This window comes from Ursus americanus, chromosome 33 (genome assembly GCF_024610735.1).
Source record: "Ursus americanus isolate L20-20 chromosome 33, mUrsAme1.1.p, whole genome shotgun sequence".
NCBI lineage: Eukaryota > Metazoa > Chordata > Mammalia > Carnivora > Ursidae > Ursus > Ursus americanus.
This window is the reverse complement of record NC_142159.1, coordinates 15,944,590-15,972,380: the sequence shown is the minus strand read 5'-3', so window position 1 is coordinate 15,972,380 and position 27,791 is coordinate 15,944,590. Positions and strand designations below refer to the sequence as shown.

The following is a 27,791-nucleotide window of genomic DNA, read 5'->3' as shown; positions in this document are numbered from 1 at the left end:
CAGATAAGGATGACAAGAAGGCTTGGAGGGTGGTACCACCCGGAAAGGAACCTCAGGGAATGAGTTAGTAGGTATTTGCTTCTCTTAATCATTTATGGAGGCCAGGAGAGTGGGGCCCAATTTATAGGTCTTGCATAAATCTGCCTGCTTTCACAGAACAACAACAACAACAACAAATCCTGCACAGAAGGAACTTCCTCCCATTTACCCTCTCTTCTACAATATAGATCTAATTGTGAGATAGTATTATATTTAATACTTTCCCCTCTGGGGGAAACTTCGCCATCCTCCAGGCAACATTGAGGCCAGGCCTGAGAACAGAAAAACTTCGTACATTTCCTTTTAAGCATCTGTGGATCAAACTTTGCCCACTTTTTCAGGATGTATTCCAAAGGAGTCCCCGCGGAGGATGGTGGGCTTCCCATCTCGAGATCCCGGTAGGAGTCCGTTGCCCCGGTACCTGTTACAGAGAGCGACTATGAAGGCCTCCCTACATATCGGCTCTCTCTCATAAGCCCAGGCGTGCCTTAGCTTGCATACCCGATGTGAGAGGAGTGGCGTAATATCTTGGGTTGAGGAAGGACCAGGCTGGCAGGAGTACCTCTGGTCACCCGATCCCCCTGGTTTCCTCTGGATTTCTCGGAAAGTCTGGCCTAATCATGAGGGGCTCAACGAGGTCAACAGTTTAAACTTTGATATTCTTTTAGAAGGCTAAGAACGCAAGCGGAACAGTTAGGGTCTCTCAATGAGAGGCGTGTGCTGCTTACGGATGAGGCCTCCCCAGGGTGTGACCCCCCCTCCCAGGGCCGTCTGCATCCTTTTATATGTCTTGGAGACCCCAACGTCACCAATGGTGACCAAAGGGCAGGTTCAGAGCACTGGATTGCCAATCCTTATGTGTGTCCCCCCCCAGATGAACCTTGGACAGAGTAGGGGAAATGCTTTTTAATGACCTCATTCTTCAGAGCTTCCTTGATTGAACTCTCATTGTTTGGTCATATAAATTTGCTTACAGCCCTAACCCCATGGTGTCTAGTCCATCAGGCTAATTATGAGCCAATTTCAATTACATTTCCTCCACTTACTCCTTGGGTGCTTTTTCCGTCCATATATCTGATGTACCATTTGCAAGTATGGCCCTGTTGAGGGGCCCTGAGATTTAGCATCATTATAATTCCATATTCTTGTTGTTGGAACAAGAAAGTCTCAACTATATGACCCCTTAAAGCCCCAGCCACTAACGCAACCAATCGAGGAATTGGCGGGGGGGTTTGCAATTCCCTCCTTAATGCCCAAAGTATTCCAAGGGGAGTAAATGTCCAGGAAACATGGGGCTGCCTCCAGTTTGTCATGCAAGGAGTTAGCTCTAATCCTGCTTGCCAATAATTCGGGTTTTAATTCCTGACTGTGGTTAAACCTAAATTGTACCTAACAGAAAAATCTATGTCTTACCAGGCAGGAAAAGGTGAGGAAAAGGTTGTTCCTCCTAAACTAAGTTCTCATGAAAGACACTTTTATTTTTTTTAAGATTTTATTTATTTATTTGACAGAGAGAGAGAACACAAGCAGGCGGAGTGGGAGAGGGAGAAGCAGGCTTCCCGTAGAGCAGGGAGCCCGATGCGGGGCTCGATCCCAGGACCGTGGGATCAGGACCGAACCAAAGGCAGACACTTAATGACTGAGACACCCAGGTGCCCCATGAAACACACTTTTAAATGAAAAAGTCTTATATCTACATAGGCAATACCCTTCGCTCAGGTGACAAAGTCGGCGGGACCACTTTCAGAACCGTTGAACCCATGAAATTCCTAGGTGCTTAGAGAAGGAACTGCAGAGGATAAAAAGCGATTCTAAATCCTGAAATGAATCTCTAATTGGGAGGGTGTACTGAGTATCGGGCGTTGGAAGGGCCCTACTATGAGCAAAGTCCCTGAGGTGGGAGAAAGCCATTTAAGAAAAAGTCAATGAACAGAAAGCAGCACTGGGTAGGGTTAGGCCAACATTCCCTTCTTTTAAGGAGGGGGGATTGACCAAACCTTTGTCCAGAAGCCTGTCACCTGAGACTTAAGACCAAAGGCTACACTATTCACTTTTAACTGGCCGACAGGTGCCTGATTTTGTTGTTTATTAAAAGAAGAGGTTATCCAAGGGAAAGACGTCTCCCAGGAAAGGAAAGAGTCTGCTTTTATTCACCCTTCTGGTGGGAGTGTTCCCAGGTTTTGGCACCAAAATGAAGCAGGAAAGCGAGTTTCTAATACCATGGAGTCAAAGAATGAATCTTGTGGATGAAGGAGCGTGAGCAGAGCTGTTGAATTTTATTTTATTATTATTTTTAAAGATTTTATTTATTTATTTGACAGAGAGAGAGAGCCAGAGAGCACAAGCAGGGGGAATGGCAGAGGGAGAGGGAGAAGCAGGCTCCCCACTGAGCAGGGAGCCCAATGCAGGACTCGATCCCAGGACCCTGGGATCATGACCTGAGCTGAAGGCAGATGCTTAACCAACTGAGGCACCCAGGTGCCCGCCATAGAATTTTATGAAGCAAGGGTACAGAAAAAGCTCTCAGAAGTGAGAGGGGTCCCAACTGGGTCGCCAACCTGGGCCTCCACCAACAGTCTTTTATTTAGAACTGACCAGGGAGCCTGTGGCCTTAACAGTCCTGTGACATCTTGGTTTGAGTAAGGACTGGTGATAACGTCTTTAATGGCTTACTTCTTCTTTGGGGTCTGGTCATTCTTTGTGGTCACAGTGTGACTGCCATAAAAAGACCCCACCTCTAATGCCCAGGGCAGGGTGATCTGGTTTGTTCCCCTTATCTCTGGTTTCTTTGGCCTTAGCATTTCCGGGATTTTTGGTGAGCCTGGTCTTGTAGCCCCCTACCTACCCTTCCCTGCCTCACCCCGCCTGTCCCTACTCATCCGTAAAACATGGGCAGTAATCTCGGCTGCATCTACTTCATGGTAAGGATAACATGAACTCATTCAAATCATGTGTGTAGCACAGGGCCGGGCGCATGGAAAGAGCTTAATAGGAGCTAGCTGTGATTGATTATGAGTAATCGTTTATTGAATGAAGACGTGAGTTAATGTTATCTGAGCTCTAACACGGAGACTCTGGGTGGTCCTCCTCACAGAGGAAAGGCCTGGGGGTGGGGGGGAAGGGCTTTGCGCTCTGACAATCTCCATGCAACTCGAAATGCCTTTCTTAGATATTCCTTAGGTAGTCCTATTCTTTGAGCTGGGCAATTGACTTTTCTTAATTTTATGTAGAGTGGAGACTAAAGCATTTTAGAAAATGTTAATATTATTGTTCTAAAAGTTAGCTCTGTACATGTTTCCAGGACCACTCTCTCCTTCCAGATGGCCACTCCAAGCCCCCCCCTTTTTTTAAATTTTATTGTATTTATTTGGCAGAGAGAGAGACAGCCAGTGAGAGAGGGAACACAAGCAGGGGGAGTGGGAGAGGAAGAAGCAGGCTCCCAGCAGAGCAGGGAGCCCGATGCAGGGCTGGATCCCAGGACCCCGGGACCATGACCCAAGCCGAAGGCCGACACTTAACAACTGAGCCACCCAGGCGCCCTCCAAGCCCCTTCTGTCAGGACTTTTAGAACTACTGCTGGTCCCATGCCCCGTTCAGCTGTCCCCATTTGTGACCAAGGGCAGGCAAAGAGCTTTGAAGGGGCCAAGGCCATAATTTGCCCGGAGGTCATTGAAGTGCTCAGGAGTCCAGCCCAGTCCCAGGTAGGGCTGGGCTTAGCTAATGTGAGTCAAGACAGGGCAGGGGACAGAAACAGCACTGCCTGGGGAGGTCTCTGACAGGCCTGATAGGCCAGCAGGGCCTATATCACTTTTCCCTTTGCAATTATACTTGGCTCCCAAAAGCTTTAGAATTATTTCCGTGTGGAGTGGGTACACATGGTCCCCAGACATCCTTTGTTTTCTTTCCTGGAACCTTAGGAGAGGGGCCCTTCGGAGTAGCTGGGTAGGGCAGAGATCAAGGAGCTGGGGGAACATTAGGGCTGGTGTCTCTGCCAGTCCTGCTGCAGATCCAGGAAACTGCTCTCCATGCCAAGGGTGCAGAACCAGAAGAAAATGGCACCAGCAGGCAGGAAAGAGTCAGCTGCGTCTCTGAGGGCTGGATGTGTATAGAAAGGGAGTGGGGGGAACGTGTGAGGGGAGGAGTGGAGGGGAGGGGAGAGGAAAATGAGGCAGACTTTGCCCAGCTGGGCGTTTGCCTGTATCTCTACGTGGTGAGAACTCTAGGCTAAAGGACGCAAAGATGCTGGGCTGCATCTGTTTTGCCGGAGATGTCAGCACGCAGGATATGGACATGCTGCCTCATTTCCCCCCCCTTCTTCCACCTTCCCCCCCTTCCCTGCCCCACCCTCCATCCAAGCCCTCAGAGAAGCTGCTGATGCACTCCCACTTGCTGGGGGTCTGAGGACGTTTGGACGCCTCTGGACACTATCCGGTGTTCTGCCTTTCCTATGTGATCTTGGCCAAGTCACTCACAGACAGTGCTCCTGTCGTGATGTCACAGGATCATCTAACCATGCTCAGTGTACACACATGATCTCATCTGATCCTCCTGACAACTCTGCAAGATACTGTTAGTGCACCCAGTTTACAGATGAGAACGGAGGCTGCAGAGACAGGTGGTTATTAATTTCCTAAGGTCACACGGCTAATAAATGGAAGAACTGGGTCTCCTAAACTCCTAATTTCAAGTTCTTCTATAATCCAAGGAGGGGGAACAGAGATGATCACTATCTTCACCACAGCGAGGAGGAAACTGGCTCAGAGAGGTCAAAGAACCGACCAGTGCGTGTACATGTGGAAAGTGGTGGTGCCAGTATGCAAACCCATTTCTTTGGCTACCAACCCACTGTTTATTTTTCCAACAACAACAACAAAAAAATTTAGGAAGCCTGAGTAGACCACCTCAGAGGTTCCCTCCAGCTGAGATACATTTAAATTTTGGGTTAAGGCAGGAGTCTGAAGGAGAATGAGTGAAAATAAAGAAGCAACTTGGTCTTACTACTTTGTCTCACACTCCCTGCCTCAGGAAGCCAGAGTGGCTGCCCCAGCTCTGCTCTTTCAGCCTCATCACATCCCCCAGTGAAGGAGAGAGAGCCATTCAACAAACTGAGGGGCATTTCAGCCCTTGGAGCTTGGACGCCCCAGAGCTCACACTGGCCTCCGCCCCCAGCAGCCTCTTCCCAGGAGCCGGTGTCCACAGTCGCCCCTTACACAGGCGCATCCACGCCCTGACCACTCGCCCCTCTGTGTATCAGCAGCGAGAGTGGTCCCCAGGGGGGAGGGTGAGCGCAGGTGGGCACAGTCGCATCCTTCCACACTTGCCCCACAGCGCACCCTCCGACCCCAGCCTGGGGGGAGGGGCGGGGGACGGGGGTGGGGGCGGGAAGCCCGGCTCCCGGCCCCGCCCAGCGTCCCTCCCCCCACCCCTCAGGGACACGCCCCGGGGGAGGAGCGAACGTGGCGCGGGCCCAGCTGGGGTCGGGACCAGCGGCGAGCTGGCTTCTGCGCCTCCGCCGTCCCGGGGGACCGACATGGCCCACGAGCGTCCCGCCAGCGCCCTGGAGCCCGAGCTCGTCCAGCGGCTGCTGCTCTCCTGTCGGGAGGCCAAGAAGTCCGCCTACTGCCCCTACAGTCACTTCCCCGTGGGGGCCGCGATCCTCACTCGGGACGGGAGGATCTTCTCCGGTAAGGGCGCCCCGGTCCCCTCGGCCGCAGCCCCGGCGGGAGGCGACAGAGCGGAGGGCGGCTCTGGCCGCTCACGGTGGGCCACCCCTGTAACGCTGGCACCCCTCTCCCCTGCCCTGCCTGCTGTTCCGGACCGTGGGGATGCGGGTGCTGCCCGGATGCGGCGACTTTTCCAGTTCTTATAGGACCGGGAAGCCAGGGGTGGGACGGGGAGGGACGTTGGAAGGGGAGGCCATAACTCAAAGCTGGGAGGGACACGGTTGGTACTTTTCTGAGCCCCCTCCGCGTGGCCCCCGAAGAAGGCTTCCACTTTCGTTAGCAAGCCCTCACCTCTCACCCACTCACCTCCGTGTCAGGCCCGGTTTTCAATAAAGAAACTGAGGCCCAGAGAGGTGACAAGGCTCACTCAAGGTCACACGGGGCGCTGTCGGTGGAACCCAGGGCTAGGCTCCCCCAAACCCTGCTTTCTTCCCATCACCTACTGGGCAAGGAAAGAAATTGAGGAACCCACGGCCAACGGCCGGTGACTTGTTAGTGGAGTTCCGTCCTTGCAGAGGATCGTGGAGGAAGGAAGCCTGGAGAAGTTTGGGTGACCAGCAGTGAGTGCTGGCCTGGGGCGGGTGGGAAGAGGACGGTGGGAACTGGAGTCAGCACTAATCTCTTCCTAAGCTCCTTTTCTTTGGTTTGTTGGTTTTCTAGAAAAGCTCCCTTGAACAAAAGTTCAGACTTGTTTTTGCTCAGCTAAGAGGCATTCTCATTCAAAACAGCCGAGAACTTGGTGAGGAAGTGGCTGGGAAGCCATGCCCCTCCCCACCACTCAGAGGGCAGATGAGAATTGGCACGGGGGGACAGATGGGGACACCCAGCCCTGCCACCCAGAATCCACCTCTACTTGGCAATGGCAGCTATTTAAAGGGACAGAGGTTCACATGTGGACATCTAATCCATGACCTCCAATAGCCTGAGGCCAGTTGTGAGCCGCTCGCCCCCTCTGTGCTCAGCTGTGAGTCTGGCTGGGGGCCCCCACCTCCCCTTGTAAGGTGCCCCTCCTGAGTTCTCCTTGCTGTTCATGTTACCTCTTGTCTTGGAGGTTCTGTCCCATTTCATGAGTCACCTGGGTCTTAAACCTCTTTGAGCGGGAGAAGTAACCTTGAGTGAGTGCTAGGGTGTGAAAGGATAGTGAAGAATGTTATCCATTAAACCTTATAACCCCTCAAGGCAGTTTTATATCACAGGGAAGGAAACAGGCTCACAGCTAAATGCCCAAAATCCAGAGCTGGGATTCGAACCCAGATTTCCCCTGACTCAAGTTGTCTACTCTGTGGGGAATCAAGACTCTGTGTGTCTTGTGGGAATTCAGGCCTGGCCTGGTGGTTCAGATGACTATTAAACATTAACCACCACCACAAACAACGCCCCGGCTCCTGAGGCTTGAACGTTGAATCAGCCATTGGCTTTTTCCAACGCCTCCTTGCCTGAATTCATTCATTCAACAAATATTTGCTGAGCACCATGACATCCTAGGTAAAGTGCCAAGTACCAGGGATATCGCAATGAGCACAAATGACATAGTCTCTGCCCTCCATGGAGGTCCCTCCTCTTACACAGGTCATGGTTCGAAAGGGAAGCCTCAACCAATGACCGTAGGAGTGAATAAATGAGGTGAGCAGGAGTGTGGCCTATCTAAATTGCAGGGAAGAACCTGGTTGTGCAGTGGGGATTTAGGGAGGCCCTCTGGGATGGGGTGAAGGCTCTGAACTTAGAGGCTCCTGGGTGTGAATCGTGGTGTTGCTGTTTTATCAGCTGTGTGATCCTGGGCATTACACTTCACCCTGATATGTCTTATGCATTTGTAAACTGAGGATCCTGCACCCACCTTCCCGGATGGCCGTGGACAGAGCTAGTTTGCCTAGCCTGACATGGCACCAGGGTCCTCCCGGATGGTTGGTGCCTGTGCTGATCAGCTGTGGAATCCTCAGGTCGAGAGCTCATGCCTATAAAGTGATTAGCACAGTTTCTGCCCACAGGAAGGATGCCACAAATGGTGGCAGCTTCTTCTACTACTAATGGTATTTTTATATTATTACTATTTGGAGGCAGATTGTGGAGGACTTGTGAAGGCCAAGCATTGACGGAGATTTGATGAGTTGGGAAGATAGGGAACCAGGAACGTTATTAAGAAGAAGAGTAACAGGGGCGCCTGGGTAGCGCAGCGGTTAAGCGTCTGCCTTCGGCTCAGGGCGTGATCCCAGCGTTCTGGGTTCGAGCCCCACATCAGGCTCCTCCACTGGGAGCCTGCTTCTTCCTCTCCCACTCCCCCTGCTTGTGTTCCCTCTCGCGCTGGCTGTCTCTCTCTGTCAAAATAAATAAATAAAATCTTAAAAAAAAAAAAAAAAGAAGAAGAAGAGTAACATGGGGGTGCCTGGCTGGCTCAGTCAGTTAAGCGTCTGCCTTCAGCTCAGATCATGACCCCAGGGTCCTGCCCCAAGCCCTGCATGCCCCAAGCCCCGCATTGGGCATCAGGCTCCCTGCTCAGCGGGGACCCTGCTTCTCCCTCTTCTCCCCACTTGTGCTCTCTCTTGCTATCTCTGTCTCCCTCTCTGTCTCTTTCTCTCTCAAATAAATAAATAAAATCTTTAAAAAAAAAAAAAAGAAGAAAAAGAGTAACATGAAAATCGAATTCAAGGGCAATTGGTCTGACAGGTACTCAGGGAGAGCCAAGACAGAGGAAAGAGTGTTAGGGGGGTGATGTCTGTCTTGTTTGCTGACCTGCCCACAAGGCCAGCACATTGCCCAGCCTGGAATATGTCCTCAGTTAAAGTTTGTTGAATGCATGAATGAGTGACCCGGACTAGGACAGTGGCAGGTGGGACAAAGAGGAAGGAAAGGCATGAGAGAAACTGTATGGGACGAGTAGACCGGGCTTGGGGTGAGCAGTACTGGAATGAAGGAAAGGAATATGGTTCTAGATCTTCAGCCAGGTAGACCAGGGGAATGATGAGGTGCTGGCCAAGGTGGGGAGCTGAAGGTGGAGCTGGGTGGTGCTGAGGACATGGTGGGCAGGGACCAACAAACAGCTACAGGGGATTGACCATCTGCTTAGTGATTGATCATTTGCTAAGCACTTGATATAGAAGATCTCTTGTAAGCACATGGCCCCCACGTGTCACATGCAGTAGTCAGAGCACTTCAGTTGTAAATGACAGAAACCAATCAGACCCACAATGGGCAAGGATAGATCTTAACTCAGGGACAGTTGGATCCAGGAACTCAGATGTCACGATGCCCTTCTTCGTCCTTCTGTGTGCTTGTTTTCTTTCTCTTACCCTGTAGGTGGGCTTTCTCCAGGCATCAGGGAACATGAGTGCAGGCAGCCTCTGGTTCACATTCTTACAGCCTCAAAAGCAGAGAGGCAAGAACTCTTCTCCACTAGCTAAAGATGGAAAAATTCCAGGGAAGGGCTCTGATTGGTCCATCTCCAATCACATGCACATCCGTGAGCCAATCACTGTTGTCATGATAGAGTAGTGTGATTGGTCCAGCTGACTCACACATACATTGTTCCCAGGGTGGGGTGGGGGGTGGGGGTCTGCTAAGAAGGAGTATGGAGGTGCCAAAGCAAAAGCCAAACACACACTCTACAAATGAGGTAACTGAGGCCATCCTCCTGCTGCTGCCCCTTGCCGCAGGGTGCACGTGCCGAAGGGGGCAGAGAGAGTGCTGGGAGAGAGGGACGAAGGGAGGGCATTTCCCAGAACCCCTGGATCTCCTGCAGATGGGAAGGGAGGGCAGAGCGTAGTAAGGCAGGGCTTGGAGAGGAGGGGACCTAGAACAGTCAGTGCGAACCTGACAGGGCATCATGGGGTGAATTTGAGATGATGAGGAGGCACAGAAGGCACAGCTGAATTGAGACACTGCGAGTTTATAGTTTCATATGAGACAGGTCTGCCCTGTTCTGTGACTTTCTCCAGCTGCACCAAAGACCAGCCTCTGTGGAGTTCCCCTCCTCCGGGGCAGCTGGTGCCCCATTCAGTTCCAAAGCAAGTCTGACAGGCTTGTGGTCACGGACTTGTAATAATGATCACTTCCCCTTGACCCTGGCCAGGGTCCTGTGCCCCTCGAGGACGGGCCGCCAGGATGGTGACTCATCACCACAATTATCTTCTGTGATTGCTGCTGGAGAGCATGGGCAGAGGAGGGGCCCACCAGGGAAGGCAGAGCTACAGGTGGGGAGGGAGGTGGGGACTCAGAAGAGATGGGGCAGCAGGGGGGGTTGGCAGGGGCAGTGGGGTGGCCCAGGGCAGCCAGTGTTTGTGCAATGCCAGGTCGGAGGTGGTGGGGGAGAGTCATGGAGACCACTCTTCACTGGCAAGGGATGGGCAAGTTTGTCCTCGGGACGGTGGCCTGTCTCCCTCACCCCCTCTCCCTAGAGGGACTTCAGCACTCTCTATGCTCCTTCGCCATTTAGGGGGAAAGCCACTTTACTGGATCAGCTCTGATGAATTCTGGGAGGAACAAACCACATTTCTAAAAAGACTTAAAAGGCGGCCTGGTTAATTGCTGAATCCCACTTGCTTGGCTTTAACCTTGAAATCTGATCCTTCATCGTCTTCCCTCAGACCAGCCCCTGGCCTCCTGATTCCTTCCCGATTCCTTCCCAGGGCCTCCCTTCTCCTCCAGGACGGCTCTCCAACCCACACCCCCCCCTCCCCAGAGCACCTCCAGGTGAGTCAAAGCAGGCATCTCTAGCTGGCTTCCTGTCCTTACAGCCTTCCTTACACCCACCACACCCTGTCCTCCCACCCCAGGCTCATCCGCTGGTCCTCTCCACTGTCACTCAGAAGCAGCTCCTTACAAAGATGAGCTTCACTAACGCCCCTGGACTCTGTAGTAGAGTTAGAATATAATTCCTGCGTGTCACGGTGTGTTGTGTGGGCAGTGGGGGGGGGGACGGAAGAACGTGGAAAGAGCGTGGTATTTCTTCAAGCACATGCCCATGACATTTCTTTGGTTCAGTGATTCTCAAATATGGTCCCAGACCTGTGGCCTTGGCACCTCCTGGGAACTTGCAAGAAATGCGAGTTCTTGGGGTCTGACCCAGGCCTACGGAGGTAGAAACTCGAGGAGTAGGGCTCAGAAATCCCTTCTAAGAAGCTGTCCAGGAGATGTTGATGCCCAGGGGTGAGTGTGAGAAGGGCCACTCTAACTACTGAGATCCCTCGGGACAGAGTAGGCACGGTGCTTTCCAGCATCGCTCTTTTCTCTGGGCGGCAAGGCCCACATCACCTCCCTGTAAACTTCCTTCCTTGCCGATGGCTTGGTAACCTCCAGTGCTCGCCCTGCCCTATGCACCAACCCCCCTCTAAAACATGTGCTCATTGAAATGCCATAGAGAAAAAGGACAGTCCTTTGTACCTGACAGGTCAGGATGTGTATCCAGGCTCCCTGCCAGCAGCCTCAGCTGTTACCTTCTCAGAAATGGGGTCATGATAGGCTCTGCCTTACAGAGTTGTTAAAAGGGTCAATGACATAATACAAATGAAGTAGCAGGCAGATAAAAGAAAAACAATGAAAAACAAGAATAAAAGAAAGCTGTTAGTAATATCCTGCAATTCCGGATCCCTAACTTGGCACCATGCCAGCGTGTGTGTGTGTGTGTGTGTGTGTGTGTGTGTGTGCGCGCTTGTGTTTCAGAGCAAGCAAAGGCAACACGGGGAACAGCATTGGTTTGCCTGGATGGATGACGGCCTTGTTTTCTGAGCTGAGGGAAGCAAAACAAAATTGGCCTTTCAGGATCACAGTACATGGCTTAGGGCTCTCTTCTTCTTCTTTTTTCCCCCTCTTTTTAATAAGACTAGGAAATTCCACTTGAACTTGCTAGAGGCCCTCAACGAAGTTATTCCTTTGTATCTCAGAGATCTAGCACCAAAGCGGGAAATTCCACTCATTGGATAAAAAGTAACTGAGAGCCTGGCTGGCCTCAGTGTCCCGGCCCCGGGCATCCTGCAGCACCGAGGCTCTGTCCTCAGGAAGTTACCCTGTGATGGGGGAATGAGACAATAAAGACATATCTTCGGGAAAGTGTGAAGCAAGGTGATGTGAATCGAAGCAGGATAAATGGATTGAGAGGATTGGAGGCTGCGGGCATGGGCGGAGGCAACAATTTGAGCGAGGGTGACTGTGGCAGGCTTCTCTGAGGAGGGAACATCTGAGCGGAGGCAGGAGTAGGGTGAACCCTATGCACACGGGGGAAGAGAGCTGCAGGCAGTGGGAACAGCCAGTGCAAAGGGCATATGGCAGGAGAGTGCTTGGCGTCCTTGGAGGGCACTGGGAAGGCCAGTGGGTCTGAAGAGCCAAAGGAGATGGAGTCCAAAAGGTAGGCAGGTGGGGACCAGATTAGGTGAGGCCTTGTAGTCCTGGAAAGGATTTCAGAGTGTCTGAAGGGCAGAGTCAGAACCACTGTCATACCTTGTGTGGAAGGAGCAGGTGCTCGGGCACACAGGCCTGGCACCACCCAAACCTTGCTTTTATTATTTTTTTATTTTATTTAAATTTAATTAACATAGAGTGTATTATTAGGTTCAGAGGTAGAGTGTAGCGATTCATCAGTTCCGTAGAACACCCAGTGCTCATTCCATCAGGTGCCCTCCTTCATGCCCATCCCCCACTTACCCCCACCCCTCCAGCCACCCTCCGTTGGTTCCCTAGAGTTAAGAGTCTCTCTCTCTGATTTTGTTTTATTTTACTTCCACCACCCAAACCTTGACTTTCATGCAATTGGTAACAGCAGCTGGTCACTGCTGGGCCCTAGCTCTGTGCTGGGCTGTGTGCTCATTGCTCTACCTGCGTGATCTCGACTCATTCTCACCAGAGTCCTCTGAGAGAGGCGCTATGGCTTTCACTTTTAAATGACAAGACTGAGCCTCAGGGAGGTTTTAGTCTCTTTCCCAAATTCTCACAGCCTGTAGAGGAAAGGGTCCCCGGGCAGAACGGAACCTCGGGGCTCTTTTTGCAAAGCCCCGTTTGAGCAGTGGGCTGTCTTCTAAAACAGTCTCTCTCCCTTAACTGGCCCTTTGAAATTTTTAGACACAGTTAAGGAAGATTTCTGTCTATGAGGGCATTCCGAACTTCAAATGCAGATACAGGCAATCGTCCTGAGGGAGGAGCCTTCTGCAAAACCCAAGATTTATGTGACTCACGTTTAACAGGGGGAGTGCCCCTGAGTCAGGGATGAGGCAGGGCTGGGGTGGTTGCCAGACCAGGATCGAAGTGGGGGAATAAGGCGAGCAAGGATTTTACTTTGGGAGAGGCAGAAGTCAAATGCAGCCAGGCCAAAGTCAGCAAAGGTGGGCAGGGCAGGCAAGGACATGTTTAGAGGAAGTCATTTCAGGCGGGCACCAGGAACTTGGCTGGGGAGACTAGGTGGGGAGCAAGAGAACCGTATTCATTCATTCATTCATTCATTCATTCATTCATTCATTCATTTCACTTCCGTTGACCTCGGGAGAGGGTCAGTTATCCGGCTTTAGTGACTCACATGTGAATGCGAACAAACGCTTGGCCAAAGTCAAAAACATTTGGCGTTCAGGGGCGCCTGGGTGGCGCAGTCGTTAAGCGTCTGGCTTCGGCTCAGGACGTGATCCTGGTGTTCTGGGATCGAGCCCCACCTCAGGCTCCTCTGCTAGGAGCCTGCTTCTTCCTCTCCCACTCCCCCTGCTTGTGTTCCCTCTCTCCTGGCTGTCTCTCTCTGTCAAATAAATAAATAAAATCTTAAAAAAAAAACCAAAAAACATTTGGCATTCAGTAAATGTCAACCATTACTTTCAGGGCTGCAACTCCTTGGTCACTCCTTGTGCCATATCCCAACCGTACTAACTGACTTCTGTGTGGTCGTAGAGGGTGGATATGCATGCAAACTATTTTAGACAAAAGGAGGGTGTATTGGCTCCTAAAACTGTGGGAAGAGACGGCGTGTAGCTGGGCCTCAGGGGCAACTGCACCAGGGCCAACTCTTTTCTGGCCTTCTCCCATCTCATCTCCCATCCGTTCTTGGGAGTGTCCATTTCCCCTAACGGTCTCCTCCATAATGAGTGGAAACCCGGCCAGCAGTGGGAGCCAAGCCCACACTCTCAGTCTCCTAGAGGAGCTGAAGTTCCTGCATAGAGAACTCTGACTGGCTCACTGTGGGTAAGATGCCTGGCTCTGATTGGCCCAGGGGGTTAGGTGCTCAACTCTGATTGGCCCAGTGTGGGTTAGGCACTCATCCTTAGACCAGTAAAAAGGTCATGTGAGACAAGATGGCAGCTCCCATTTGAACTACGTTGGCGGGGGGGATTCCTCTCCATCTGCTGAACATGAATGCTTGTGATTTTGAGAACCATGATGATGATTAACGGATCAAATGATTAACCGAACCCCTCCTAATACGTCCATGTAAATAATGCAGTGACAGAAAATTCTATGGGGAAAATATATGAGGAAATAATGACCAATTTCCAAATTTGACTGCAGGAAGAACCAAATCCTGCATAATCACGTAGAAAAAGAGAGTGCCATAGGTAAGAAACAGTCTCAGGTGATGAGACAAATAGAAACATAGTGACTTGAACAAGATGGCTGCTTGCTTCTCTCATCTAACAGACCAGGGGTGGGGTGGACTTCTGGGCATATGAACTGTTGTGCGCTGCTGTGTTCCACAAAGCTGTTCAGGAGATCAGATTCCTTCCTTCTTGATGTCCTGCCGTCCCTAGAGTGGTGTCCACATCCACGTGTTCAAAACTGGCACGCGTCATCACATCCATGTTCCACCCCTGGGAAAGGGAAAGATGAAGTCAGGAGCAAGCAATGGCCCTGTAAAAATGTCATCTGGAAGTTGCACCCATCATTTCCGCTCGTATCTTACTGGTTAAAACTGCAAGCCTACAGGAAGCTTCCAGGGAGGTTGGGAAATGTGCTCTCTTGCCTGGGTAGTCATGTGCCCTGCTCAACTCCAGTGGCTTCGGTTGGGACAGTGAACCCTGGGAACAGTTAGTCTTTGCCACAGGACCACCTGTGGTCTTTAAATATCTGCGTACCTCCTTTCCACACGTAGGACCCACTTACCACCCTCCCAAGGGAGGCAACCCAAAGTCCCACCCAGTCACTGCATCCAGCTCTGGGAGTGGGATCTTGGGGCTGTTCCATCCCCTTCCTGAGGTGCAGATGTGGTCCTGCTGTTCTAGTGGCCCAGAATCTGAAAAGTAATCACCCACACCCCAGTTTCCACTCACTCCCACAATATTCAGTGTGGAGTAGGAGCAGGAAAGAGTAGGAAAGAATAACCACCATCAAATCTTCTGACAGGAAAAGGGAAGAACAGGGAACACACAGTAGCCACTAGTCCGTGCAGTTATCAATGCTGCTGGGCAAGAAGTGTGAAGACTCCCTGCCCTAATACACACTCAGTCTTCCCTTTCTCCTCTGGGGGTCACCGCCTGTCCACTCTCCATGGGGGCCCCAGGCTTTGTCCTCTGGAAGCTTCCTCCTTGACTATCCTAACCTCAGCCATACATCTGAAGTGGATTTTGGGGAGAATCCCCTTCCTTGGGGGCACACAGCTCTCTCAGCTCAGTCCTCATGGTGGGGTTTTGGGGACCCAGGGGTTTCTTTTGGGATTAAATGATCATAGGATTTTACAGACCAGATTTTTGGCTTTTCTGGCTAGCCAATTCTGTGAAAAACTTGGAAACCTTCTGGTGTATTTGCTTCCAGTCACTTCCATACAGGAGTAACCATACTCAAAGATCCTTTCTGGGCATAGTTCCTAAGCCTGCCAACTCCCCTTTTTTAGTAGCTGGCTTCCCTGCCTGGCCCATCCCTGCTGCATCATTTCGAGGCCCCCACACAATAGACTGAGTGAGAAGATGTCACCCTTCATCAGATCTTTGCCTCGAGGCTGATTCCCATTGCCAGGTAGAGAATCCTAATGGTAGGTAGCACCGTCTGCTTCCCAGGTTAAAGGATGGGCCTTTACCAAATCATCTGCCACAAAGTAACAAGGGCCATCAGCTTTCCACGGGGCCATGTCTGTATTTTCCCATTCACGTTGCCTAACTGTTAAGCCAAGGCTGTGTATTTTAGATGTTTTTTTTTTTTGTCAAAGCTGCATTTCACTCTCAGTACCAATTTCTCTATTCATTAGGTCTAGGTTAAGCTGCTATAACAAAAATCCCAAAAGACAGTGACTCCAATGTGACAGAATTCTCTTTTATTCTCACATAACAATTCAGAGGAGGGAGTTATGCCAGGGCAAATAGGTGACTTGACTCTGATGCATGAGTTGAACCAGGGTCCCAAGTGCCTTCTCTCTTGTTGCTTCTCCATCCCTATGACCATAAACGACATGGCCAGAGCTGTCCCACCTCAAACCAGCTTGTAGAGCATAAAAAAAAGGGAGCAAAGGGCAATTCATCTCTACCAAAATTGTGACCCAGAAGTTTCCCACCTCACTTTGAGCCACATCCCGCTGACCAAAACTTAGTCACATGGCTGTCCTATGCTGCAGGGCAATCTAGGAAATATGGTCTCTAGCCCAGCGGCCATGTGAGCAGCCATATTGGAATAGGGCTCACTTGTAGTACTTAAAGCAATAAGGAGGGGGTGCCTGGGTGCCTCAGTTGGTTAAGGGTCATGCCTTCGGGTCATGATCTCGGGGTCCTGCCATGCTCAGGTCATAATCTCGGGGTCCTGAGATCGAGCCCCACATCAGGGCCCCCTGCTCATCGGGGAGTCTGCTTCTCCTTCTGCCTCTGCCCCTCCCTCCACTTGTTCGTCCATGTGCGCACTCGCTCTCTCTCTATAAATAAAATCCTTTTTTAAAAAAAGAAGGAGAAAAGAAATCCTCAGGAACAATTGATATCTCTGCCTCACAGAGAAAGAAAGGCAAGCTACGAAGAGTGACGCAGACCACAGCCTGGCAGTCAGGGGGAAGCCCACCTTCTGGGACGATTACTTCCCTGAAAATGAGGAGTTTGTTAGTCAGCCAATCTGGCTATGCCAGTGTTTTGTGTCCTGGGAACAGGCTTTAGCACCCATTGTCCCCCAGGGACATGCTCCTGAGAGGGACACTGGGGAGGACTCCCTGGCTGTGGGCTGTGCCACCAGAGCAGCCTGCCTCCCAGGGGAGGGCTGCGGTTGCCTGAAAGCTTGCGCAATCACAGACACCTTTTGCAAAGCTTGGGAGTTACTTGTTCGTGCGTTTGTTGGTTTTGACAGTTTGTTTTGCAACACGACTCACATAGAGTTCGGTTGAACTCTGATAGCTGGTAAACACCACCAAAAATTTTGCCCAGGCCCAATCGTTGAGCCTTCTGTCTCTTAGATCCAGGGCTGGGGCGGGGCAGAGGGGGGAGGCTCTACTCATCCTCTTAAGCCTCAGCATGTCCCTCGGCCTTGACCTTTGCGGAGGAGATGGGCTGGGTCCAGCTGTTCTGCTCTGCTGCCCCTGCTCCCACTGTGCTTCAGGATGGAGGCATTGGGTGAACGATGAGGGTGGGGGAGTTCTGGGAAGGGGCGTGGCAGCAGGGGGTCACGGAGTCTCCCACTGCTTCTTATCAGATTGCCCTCTCTGAGTAACAGGGTCCTCCCTGCGCTGGAATGGGGCAAGCCTCTTCCTCAACACCTGCCACGGGAAGTGGTTCTGCTGGAAATGCCACTGGGTTCTCCTCTCTTCTCAGGGTGCAACATAGAAAACATCTGCTACCCACTGGGCGTCTGTGCGGAGCGGACGGCAATCCAGAAGGCCATCTCAGAAGGACACCGAGAGTTCAGGGCAATTGCCATCTCCAGGTGAGGGGTGGGAAAGGGAGGCCGCGGTTGTGTTCGTCCACCTGTTCAGCCAACACTCACCACGTGCGTCATCATCCGTCTGTTCATCTAACACATTTATTCTGTACTTCCTATGTGCCGGGCACTGGCGGGCTTGGCTGAGTGCTGAGGATAAAGAGACAAATCAGAAATGGACTCTGCCCTCCCTGAGCCCACAGAGCAGGTAAACAACCAAGGCACCTCTAACTCAAGGGCAGGTGTGGTTTTCGTTCTAATAGCACAAACTACAACAGGATGCCTACAAGACACAACAGAAAGGAGGTGTAGAAACCTAAAGCCGGGGGGACCTAAAAATCACCTGGTATAGACCCCCGGCCACTACCCCATTTTACAGATGAGGAAACTGAGGCCCAGAGAGGTTGAGCAACTTTCCTGGGAATTCGTGGCAAAGCTGGAACCAACCCAGATCTCTGGAGTCTCACTCTGGGCTTCTTCCATGACACCGTGCTGTGCCAGGAAATCAAACACCCTTCCCCACCCTTGTTGAGCTGCCTCTGGGATCCCTCACTGTGAGAGGTGACTACTACACTTGGCATCGCCCACCTCTGAGTGCCAAGAAGCAGGCTATAAAGACAAGCTGGTGGGGCGACAGCCAGGTAAACCCGGGTTACAGTTCACACTAATCAGGTTCCAGCCCGGGTCCTGGCTGAACAAAAGCATTCATCAACTCTCTCCCCACACCCCAACATAAATATCCAAGTTCCCACATGTGGACCCTCGCAGGACGCTCACTGAGTTCTTGTTGGCCCTGGACCCAAGCTCCGCGGCATCAGGATTTGAGCACGTGAGTGGGCTCTTTTACTAACTTGGACCCTGTTACGCTTCTGATTTGATGGTGAATTGCTCTTGTGTGTACCTTTGCATTGTCTGAGAGAGAGTTCTCTTTTGTTTTTTTTTCTTTGAAGATTTTATTTACTTATTTATATGAGACAGAGAGAGAGAGTGCAAGTTGGGGGAGGGACAGAAGAAGAGGGAGAGAGAGAATCTCAAGCAGACTTCCTGCTGAGTGTGAAGCCCCATGCAGGGCTTGATCTCACCACCCTGAGATCATGACTGAGCCGAAATCAAGAGTCCAGGATGCTTAACCAATGCAGACACCCAGGCGCCCCTGAGAGAGAGTTTTCTTAGCAGATTAATGGTGTGGGGAAAATGCCGCCGGAAATGTTTAATCTGCGCAGCGTGCGACTGCACGGTTGACCAAGCATTGCTCTTTCAGGACCTCCAGGTGCCCGGGTTACGGATGAGGAGCGCGCTCCCTCTCCCTGGGGGTGGTGCTGCAGGACCTTGCGGGCAGAAATGCAAGCAGCAGAAATGCAGGGACCTAGCACAAGGCCCTGCAGGGACTGGGTAACAGCAACAAATCCCCATTTCTTTATAAGATCCGAAACTGTGCTCAGTCTGGCCCCGAGGTGGACCAGGTTACTGAAGGCTATTTTCCTGAGCAACTGGAGCCAAGGGACACTGACAGCTTCCAGAGCCCTCCCTGTCACCAAGGTCTGTCCTGGCTCCCCTTCGGCTTCGGGAGGAATAAATGAGGCCAAGCTGGGAACATTTTGTGCGGAGGAGCAGAGCTCAGGATGTGGATTACACTTTATTTAAAAGCGGGGAGGGGGGAAATAACTCAAATACAAAGCGGATCCAAGAAAATAATGATATTCTGAGTGAAAAAGAGGCCAAAGTCAACAAAAGGATAATGGCACGGTACCTTTGCTCTGTTTACAATGTTCTAAATGAAGGTTTTTTTCTTCTGGTCATTATCTACTTTTAAAAAGGACTGGGTATTGCTAGCGATGATTAGCAAATGTCCTTATTTACATAAAACCTGCATTTTTCTAGCACCCAGCTGCTCTGCTCCAGGGATCCAGCCTGCACTCGTGTCCCTGAGCGAGCACTGCAGCCATTGTTGCAATAATGACTTGTTAAATTGGGAGCGTGGGTTTACAGGACTAGTGGAAAGTGCCAGCTCCCTTGTTAACACTGATGGGTGTGAACAGTCTCAGAGGGCCCCTTTGAGATCTCCAGGATGCAGAGTGTGGAGCCCAGGATGGGGTTGTGCTAACGGGGAGCTAAGCTTGTCCCAGGGGGGCCCCAGTGTAGGCATCAAAGGCGATCGGTTTCCAGCCTGTCGCGTCTGATGATGACGGTCCCCGCGTTGTGAGCAGAATCAGCACAAAGCACAGAAACTGTCGATCCCAGCACAAGGCGGGAGAGGTCCGTGTCCCGCGGCACCCAGCACGTTCTGGGAAGCATCTTCTCCCAAGCTGTTGATTCTTACTCTTGGCGGCAATGTTGGGTAATGGTTAAAAACCCTGGCTCCTGGGTTCATGAGACCTGGTTTTGAATCCGAGGATCTGAGCTTGGCTTTTTATCTGCAGCACGGGTAAGAGTAACACCTACCCCCTGGGCTGTTGTCAGGGTGCAGGAAGTGATTTCTGTACACGTCCTGGCATGGAGTATGCAACAAATTCAAACTATTGTTTGAACCTTATCCTTGTGACTTATGCAAGCTACCAAAGGCAGAGTCCACAGATCCTGGGTTCAGATCCTTGTCCTGCCACTTACTAGCTCTGTGACCTTGGGCAGGTCATGTCATCTTTCACAACCTATCATGTGAGATGATAAGAGTACCTGCATAGCCCCTACCTTATGGGGTTGTTGGGGGATTAAATGAGTTCATGCCCTGAGGTCCTCACCACGGTGCCCGGCACAGAGAAGTGCCATGTAAGGGTAAGCCAGTACTGTTATCAGGCTGTCTCTCAAACTAAGAGCTATGCTGCCTGGAAACGATTTCTTGGGACTTTTGAAGCCTAAGCCAAATCAACTTCCCCAGTAGAATGTATGTTCCCCCGATGTCTTTGAAGAACCTAATGCGGGTCACCTGGTCCAGGGAACTGTCCTTTGGACAGTTGGCCATGCGTATCACAAGATTGAGAAAGGAAGTGGTGAGCTTGGCTTGGGTCAGATTAGTACAGGGCCTTACAGGTCCTGGAAGGGAGGTTGAATTTCACTCAGAGCACCTCTACCATGGTCTTTTTTTGGGGGGTGGGGTAACAGCTTATTTATTTATTTGGGGGGGCTGTGAGGCAGGGGGAGAGGGAGAGGGAGAGAATCTGAAGCAGACTACCCACTGAGCGTCGAACGCAGTCCCACGACTCCAAGATCGTGACCTGAGCTGAAATCAAGAGTCAGACACTTAACCGACTGAGCCATCCAGGTGCCCCCATCCTCTCCCAGGTCTTAACCACAGCCTGCCTGTGTTGGAGTATTAACATGCAGACTTTATCTCCCCTTCCAAACAGTAAGATCCCTGAAGCCAGAGATTCTCTGATTGGTCTTTGTTGCTCCTTTCCCGTGCCTGCCTGGCATGGTCAACATGCGTGGAGAAAAGTAAAAAATAACACAGAATCCAGCCTCCAAAGAGCTTATGGAAGGCTCTGGCTGCAACACCTGTCACCTGGTAATCATAAGGGTTAATGTGGCTCAGTGCATCCTGGGGCACAGGTCCCCACCCTCTCATGTCCCCGTGGGCTTTTGTTCTAAGCTGGGAGCATGCTCAGAAAGGACCCATACTTCCGTGGAGCAGAACGCTTCTTTGGAACCACACATATAAAAGGAAATTATGAAGATTCAATAAAATAACACACCATCACTCTCTCTCGCCTCAGCTGTTTTACCCAATTCATACCATCTGTGTCTATCTCTACTTGACGCATCGTTGGTTGGTTCGTTCGTTGATTATCTGGCTCCTCTCACTAGGCAAAAATTCCTGAGTGCAATGAGTTTTGTCTGTTTTGCTCATTGCTATATCCCCAGCACCACCAGTGCCTGGCATGATGCGCCAATAAATATTTGTAAATGAGATAATGCATTTAAGTGCTTTGCAGAATGTGTGGAACCTTCCAGGCACATATTAATAATATAATCATTGTCAACATATATATGATAAGTTAATTTTCAGTTATTATATGTAAGTTATATATAATCTGTATATGAAGAGGTACTAAAATTAAAACAGAGCTGATATGTACAAAGGAATAAGTAAGTACTCAGTAGTATAGGCAATAGTGATACGTGTGTAGCACTCTAAAGTGTACAGAGCCCTTTGCACACTTTATCTCATTTTGTCTTCTAGCATTCCTGCAAAGTAGGTGACGTGATTCCCTACATTTTACAGGTAAAGAAATGTACATTGGATGGGTTCAAATGACTTGGTGAGAGTCACACATGGTTACCAAAAGGAGGAGCTGACCAAAAACCAAAGTTGAAGTCCCGTGTTCTTGCAGAGATCTCACAGAGCTATGGGTCTAGAAGAGCAAGGACGATGGTGGTAGTGGACGTAACTGCTGGTGCTCCCGCAGGCTTGGCGGTTCCTACTGTTAAATTCACCTTCTTCAAGCACCACCCCTCATCCTGCTCGAAGCTAGAGGATGGCCTGCTCCATTCTGTGAGAGGCAAACCCTTGGTTCTAAGCATCTCTTCTCTAGACTTCTCAGATGCAGATTTTTCTCTTTGACTCACATGTCTTATTTTTTCATGCCACAGGACCTTTGCACATACTATTTCCTTTGCCTGCGGCACAGAAAAACACAGGACTTCAGGCTAGCACCTCTGTTAGTTACTTCATTTCGCTGAACCTGTTTTCTTGTAGATAAAATGGTCATTCTGACACTCAGGTTGCCCTGAGAATTCAAAGAAATAATGGATATCAAGTGCCTGGTGCAGATCTTGGCACACAGTAGCTGCTCACTAATGGTGACTTAGGAACTCTACGTGTCCTCCAAGGACAGGACCAAATGCCACCTCCTCCACAAAATATTCTCTTTTGTTCCTCAGTGAGGGACTATCTCCTCTTACCTTATGTTCTAAGCGTATTTTGTTTAAAATGATAACTCATCTAGTTGTCTGCTTGGCCACTGGGTTGAGCAAACCGCCTGAAGGCCAGAGACATAGTCCTCTTAACCTTTGTGTCCCTGGAGTGTGGGTGGCAGTGAGTGCTGACTAAACATTTCCCGAACGCGCTGATGAAAACAACATGCCTGCCCGTGACTTGCCCCTTGGAAGTGTGGAAAGCCACCTTGTAGTTCTTCTGAGCGTCTCTGACACCATGTGCCTGTGAATTGGAAGCTGCCTGGTGGGGGTTTGACTTCCTCTGGAGCTGGGCAGGGACTCGGGCCCTGAATCTCAGCAGTTGTCCTCATGCCTCAGGAGAGACTGATCCACGTTCGGTTCTCTGTCTCCACAGTGACCTGCAGGATGACTTTATCTCACCCTGCGGAGCCTGCAGGCAAGTCATGAGAGAGGTAAGCACCTTGCCTTCTGGAAAAGGTAAACTAGGTGCATCCCTGCCTTCCCAGGCCGTGGGAGCAAAGCCAGGCTGCCAGCCAGGACACATAGCTACTGTCCTGTGTGCCCTGTTGGCTGACAGCTACGCCTGCCCAAATTTGCACGAATCACTGGAAATTATTCTTTCATACAACAGCTGCTGGAGTGAGTGTCTACTGTGTGCTGAGCCCTGAGCTACGCTGGGGCGACTGCAGTGAAAAGACAAGCCAGGCCTTGTCCTCATAGTTCACAGTCTAGTACAAGAGGCAGGCAACAAACAAGGGGCAAAATAAACAGGGTTTCTGGGAGTGATGAGGGCTATGGAGAAAAGAGTACAGAAAAAGGAGTCAGAGGTCAACAAACATTGGTCCAGGGCAAATGCAGCCCTGCCCCCGTACTTTTGTAAATAAAGTTTGATGGGCACACAGCCACACCTGTTCCTTCACATTTTGTCTATAGCCGCTTTGGCCTCCCGACAGCAGAGCTGAACAGTTACAGCAAAGCCCTGTGGATTTTAGAGCCTAAGATATTTCCTGTCTGGCCCTTTACAGAAAAATAGTTTGCCAGCCGCTGCTTTAGATGGCCAGGAGGGGCCTGTCTTCGAGGATGACATTGCAGCAGAGATAAAAATAATAAAAAACGAGGCCGACAAAGGTCTAGAGGAGACTTCTAGGCAAAGGAACCAGCATGTTTAATCCCCATACACTTGGTGAGTTTGATTAAGTCATAAGAGGGCCAAAGAGCCTAGAACACAGTGAGTAAGGGGGAGAAATGACAGGACAGGGCCTCATAGGCCATGGTACAGAGGGTACATGTATTCCAAGAAGAAAGGGAGCTGAATTGTACCCTTAAAATGGTTAAAAGAGGATTCGATGAGTTCTTAATCTGGACTCCGTGGAAGGTTTTTGTGCATCTGTCCATTTCAGGGAGGGGCGTGTCAGTAGCTTTCACAGACTCTCAAAGAGGTCTGTGTCCTCCAGAGTCCCCCAAAGGTTAAAGCCACCAGCCTGGAGAATCCCACAGGCCCTTGAACTTCCATGTGACATCATCAGCCCTCGTAAATACAGCGTCTCATTTCATCTCCACCCCAGCCTACCGGGGAGGTGGGGGGTCATTACCCCCACTTCCCAGAGAAGTACAATGAATTGCCGAAGGACATGCAGCCAGATGGTGGCGAGCTGGCATTCGTGGTCAGTTCAGGCTGGCTGCTCCTCACGTCCCCTCCCTGCCTTGATGGGTCTTTAAGCGAGACAGATTCTCTCCGGCCATAGAGGAGATATAATGGTGTTTTGCAGACTTGGAGCGGCTGGTTCCCTGGAGGCTTCTGCTTTTGGAGTTGTTTACACCCAGGGGGAGAAGGGGTCATTTCCTTTTCGTTTGCTTTTGTGCCCTGGGGTTTCAAAGCATCTGCCTACCATGCAGGCAGCTCTGTTGTTTTTCTGCTTCCTGCCAGGCCTGCAAACCAGAAACAGTTAGCAGATCGCTGGTCCCCAATTCAGATGCAAATGCCGCCATAAAGGCATTGAATTCGCACTATGGACTCATCTCACGTTAGAGGGGCAGAAATGGCTGTCTAGCACCTTGTCACGTCCAAGGCCATGTGAGGAAACCACATCAGGGTGCCAACTCCCTGGCTCCCGAGGCCCTGGCTCGGGCCAATTGCTCTTTGCTGTTTTCCCCAAACAGATTAGATGTTGGCAAACGAGAGAAGGTGAATGAAAAAGCTGAAGAAGGGAGAGGCAAAACTGAAACCGAAACACAAAGAACAAGAGATGAAGCGTGGGGGCCGGGGACCTGGCGCTCAGACTCACCACCACTCAGATTTCATCCATACCCTCAAGCAGAGCCTGCCAAGCAGAAAAATCTCCTTCCTTAAAGCATTAATTTAAAAAAAAAAAAAATCCAGAGACTGATCGTGCCTGGTAATAATGTAGTGATTCCGACAGAAGCCGGGAAGGCCGGCAGGCTGCAGACCTGAGCGGTCGCTAAGCACCAGAGTCAGTAAGAACGGCTTCCATTCACTGAGCACCTGCTATGGGCCAGGCTCCGTGTACAGGTGCCTGCCCTCCGTCCATCCTAATTGTCATAACACACGGCCGGGCAGAGCCCCAGTTTGCTGACTCCAGCTCTGGGCTCTGCCTCAATCACAGCTGTCTTCCTGCCTGGTACATTCTTCTGTTGAGTCATTTGCCCAAGATGAAACAGCAGGCACGTTTTAGCTCCTGAGAGTAGAAGAGAAAAATGAGAAGACAGATCTGGGCTAAAATTTCTTCTTTGCTGGCTTTGTCCTCTTAAACCTAAAATGGGGGTAATGATAGCACGTACCTCAAAGGGCAGAGAGTGAAATCATGAGTGGGCAATATCTGGTGTGCGGTGAGGCGGGCATGCACCTGCTTATTCTTGGGAGGAGCGGAGGAAGTGCTGGAAGGAAGCAGGGTTTTAGTTGTTTGTCCCAGCAGGAGGAGGTCAGGCCCTGGGGGTGAGGCTTATCACAGACCGTTAACAAAGTCCTGAGCACGGTGCTGATTGCTCGAAGGGCATGCTTGGCATGCTTGTATTGGCTCTGTCCTCAGACTCGCTGGCCCAGGTGTGATTATTGTCCTCCCCACTTTACAGATGAGAAAACTGAGGCACAGGAAGGACCGTTAGACAGCTAGAGCCAGACTCAAATCCAGGTCAGTCCCGACCCCTCCGTCACGCTGCCTCCCTCATGCTGGCTTTGCTTCTTTTCCAGTTTGGCACCAACTGGGCTGTCTACATGACCAAGCCGGATGGCACCTATGTTGTCAGGACAGTCCTGGAGCTGCTACCTGCCCCCTTCGGGTCCATAGGCTGGCGTAAGATCCAATGAAGGTCGGAAAATGCCCACTGCCTGGAAGAGCCTGGGTTTCCACACATGCTTAAGGGGACAGCTGCCTGGAGAACTTCTCGAAGATGTTCTCACAGACCTGAGAACATCTGGCAAATGGGCAGGGCTGGGCAGAGATGGCTTTTCCAAATTACACTCGAGCATGGCAATCTTCACTGAAGCGATAAAGGGTTTCATTCCATCCTGGGCCAGCATCCCTCCTGGCAGCTCACTTTGTCCTTCTCGGGACGGGAGCACCCATCCCTTCCTTTCTTTCCTGCAGGCCCTCTTTAAAATTCCAGCGAAGTCTGGACTGCTTTCCCATCAGCCTTCCCAAGGTTCTGTCCTGTTCTGAGCAATTTTTCTAATTATAGACATCACAGAACATCCTGATTTGGGAGTGTGAATTTTCCTCTGTCTCTATCATTGTTCACAACTCTAAGGACGACAGGGTGATTTGTCTTTATAGAAAGACCTGGATACTTTCTGCTAGGAGAAAGTGGAACCACGTACCCTTTGGTGTGAAGAGCTGAGTTTTTAGGTGTCTTGCTCCTCTGGATTGGAGGCCCCGCTGGGCTGGGCCGAACTGCCAATGGCCGTTTCTAGAATTTGTTTCGGGCTCAGGGTAGTAGACCTGAACACCGGATGCTGTCCACCTCTGCACAGTTGTATCTGAGAGATTGCAAAGTATAAAGGGAAAGGCAGCAGGTTGTCTAGACACGGTAACAGTGGACCTCTGAAAACCACTGTGTGCCCAGTTCTTTAGCGTGGATTCTTTTTATTTTAAGAGCTCAGCAACTCAGTGAAGTGGGTGTCTCCCCCTTCTGACAGAGGAGGGCACTGGACTTCAGAGAGGTCGAGTGACTTCCTCTAGGACTGTCGCAAAGCTCAGACCCAAACCCAGGTCTCAGAACTCCCACCGTGGTCTAGAAACAGTGCCTGATCTTTGCCATGAGCTGTGCTAAGCTGTGTAACACATATGAAGCCTTATGTGCATCCTCACTCATCAGGCTCACTGTACATTGTCCTCATTTTACCAGTGAGCAAATTGAAGCTCAGAGAGGTAGAGTCACTTGCCCAAAGTCACACAGCTGAGATGCAGCAGAGCTAGAATTAGAATCGGGTCAGTCTGATTCCAAGTGTTTTTTGTTTTTTTCCCCCCATTCTCCTACAGCCGGTGTTTGGCTGCCTTTATATCTTTCACGTGGCGAATACTACAGAGTGAAAGATGTATAAGAAATAGTCTCTGCCCTTGAGGAACTAACAGTCTGGCAGGAAGAGACGTGTAAGCAGGTCAAATGCACAGAAATATACACTGTGATCCAGGCGAGTACCAAGTGCGAGGTGGGCACAGTGGAGGTGCCATGCTGCCTTCTAGGGTGTGAGGAGGGTCAGGGAGGGGACTGTTTCATTGATGCATTGGTTATCACTGTCCATCTGTCTGTCTGCCTGCCTCTCTGTCTCTCATGCGCACACACAATTAGGAAGGTGAGGACTGAGTAAGGGAAGGAGCCAGGCTGGCCCTCTAAAGGGGGCTGGTGGCTCTGGGTGTCCTCCCTGGAAGTTGGCCTTGGGACCAACCTCTCTGGCTGGGTTAAGAAGAGAGCATAGATTTCTGCTTTCCTAGGCAGCCAAGTTGCTGGGGGCACAGGAAGTGGACAGGTAAGTCACCCCTTCCCTGTGAGTCCTTTCCACTCAGATCCGGGGCACGTGCCGCTGTTGCTGTCTGGCTTTTCCACAACACCCATAACACACCCAGACCTACCTGCCGCCATCTTGGGAGGCAGGAAGGTGGTCCCAGCGTTGCTGCATGGCACAAAAGTCGACTCGGCCTGTCTTTAGAAATGGTCGATAGGGTCTTCGGCACACTCTGGCAAATGTTCTCAACAAAGCGGGTTGGAGAAAGAAAGGAAAGTTGAAAGAAAATATACCAAGGTGTTAACATCTATTAAAATTCTGGTCAATGGGAATCTCCATTCGTGATTTGTTTTCTTTGTACATATCTGAATTTTTTAAATTTCCAAATGTTTTTT

General features: G+C 50.8%; 1 protein-coding gene across 4 annotated transcripts; it reads left to right on the top strand.

Moving 5' to 3' along the window:
- The first annotated feature begins 5,475 nt into the window (after positions 1 to 5,475).
- Positions 5,476 to 26,151, top strand: CDA (cytidine deaminase). Of its 4 annotated transcripts, none has more exons than XM_045782289.2 (5): positions 5,476 to 5,723; positions 17,438 to 17,549; positions 22,831 to 22,888; positions 23,462 to 23,619; positions 25,645 to 26,151. In XM_045782289.2, the coding sequence occupies exons 1-4, from the start codon at positions 5,570 to 5,572 to the stop codon at positions 23,603 to 23,605; spliced, it is 468 nt and encodes a 155-aa protein (XP_045638245.1). In that variant the 5' UTR covers positions 5,476 to 5,569; the 3' UTR covers positions 23,606 to 23,619; positions 25,645 to 26,151. The 4 variants fall into 4 exon arrangements, with proteins under 4 accessions (XP_045638245.1, XP_045638244.1, XP_045638247.1 ...); XM_045782288.2 differs by lacking the exon at positions 25,645 to 26,151 and adding an exon at positions 24,597 to 25,638; XM_045782291.2 differs by lacking the exons at positions 23,462 to 23,619; positions 25,645 to 26,151 and adding an exon at positions 24,597 to 25,638 and having other exon boundaries at positions 5,477 to 5,723.
- Positions 26,152 to 27,791: the final 1,640 nt, after the last annotated feature.

Bases quoted from the DNA above. Each gene is read 5' to 3' on its own strand.
- CDA (XM_045782289.2), top strand. From the start codon at position 5,570: ATGGCCCACGAGCGTCCCGCCAGCGCCCTGGAGCCCGAGCTCGTCCAG. The intron at 17,550-22,830 runs GTGAGGGGTGGG...CTGTCTCCACAG, and splicing joins AGGGCAATTGCCATCTCCAG to TGACCTGCAGGATGACTTTA. The intron at 22,889-23,461 runs GTAAGCACCTTG...GGCCCTTTACAG, and splicing joins GCAGGCAAGTCATGAGAGAG to AAAAATAGTTTGCCAGCCGC.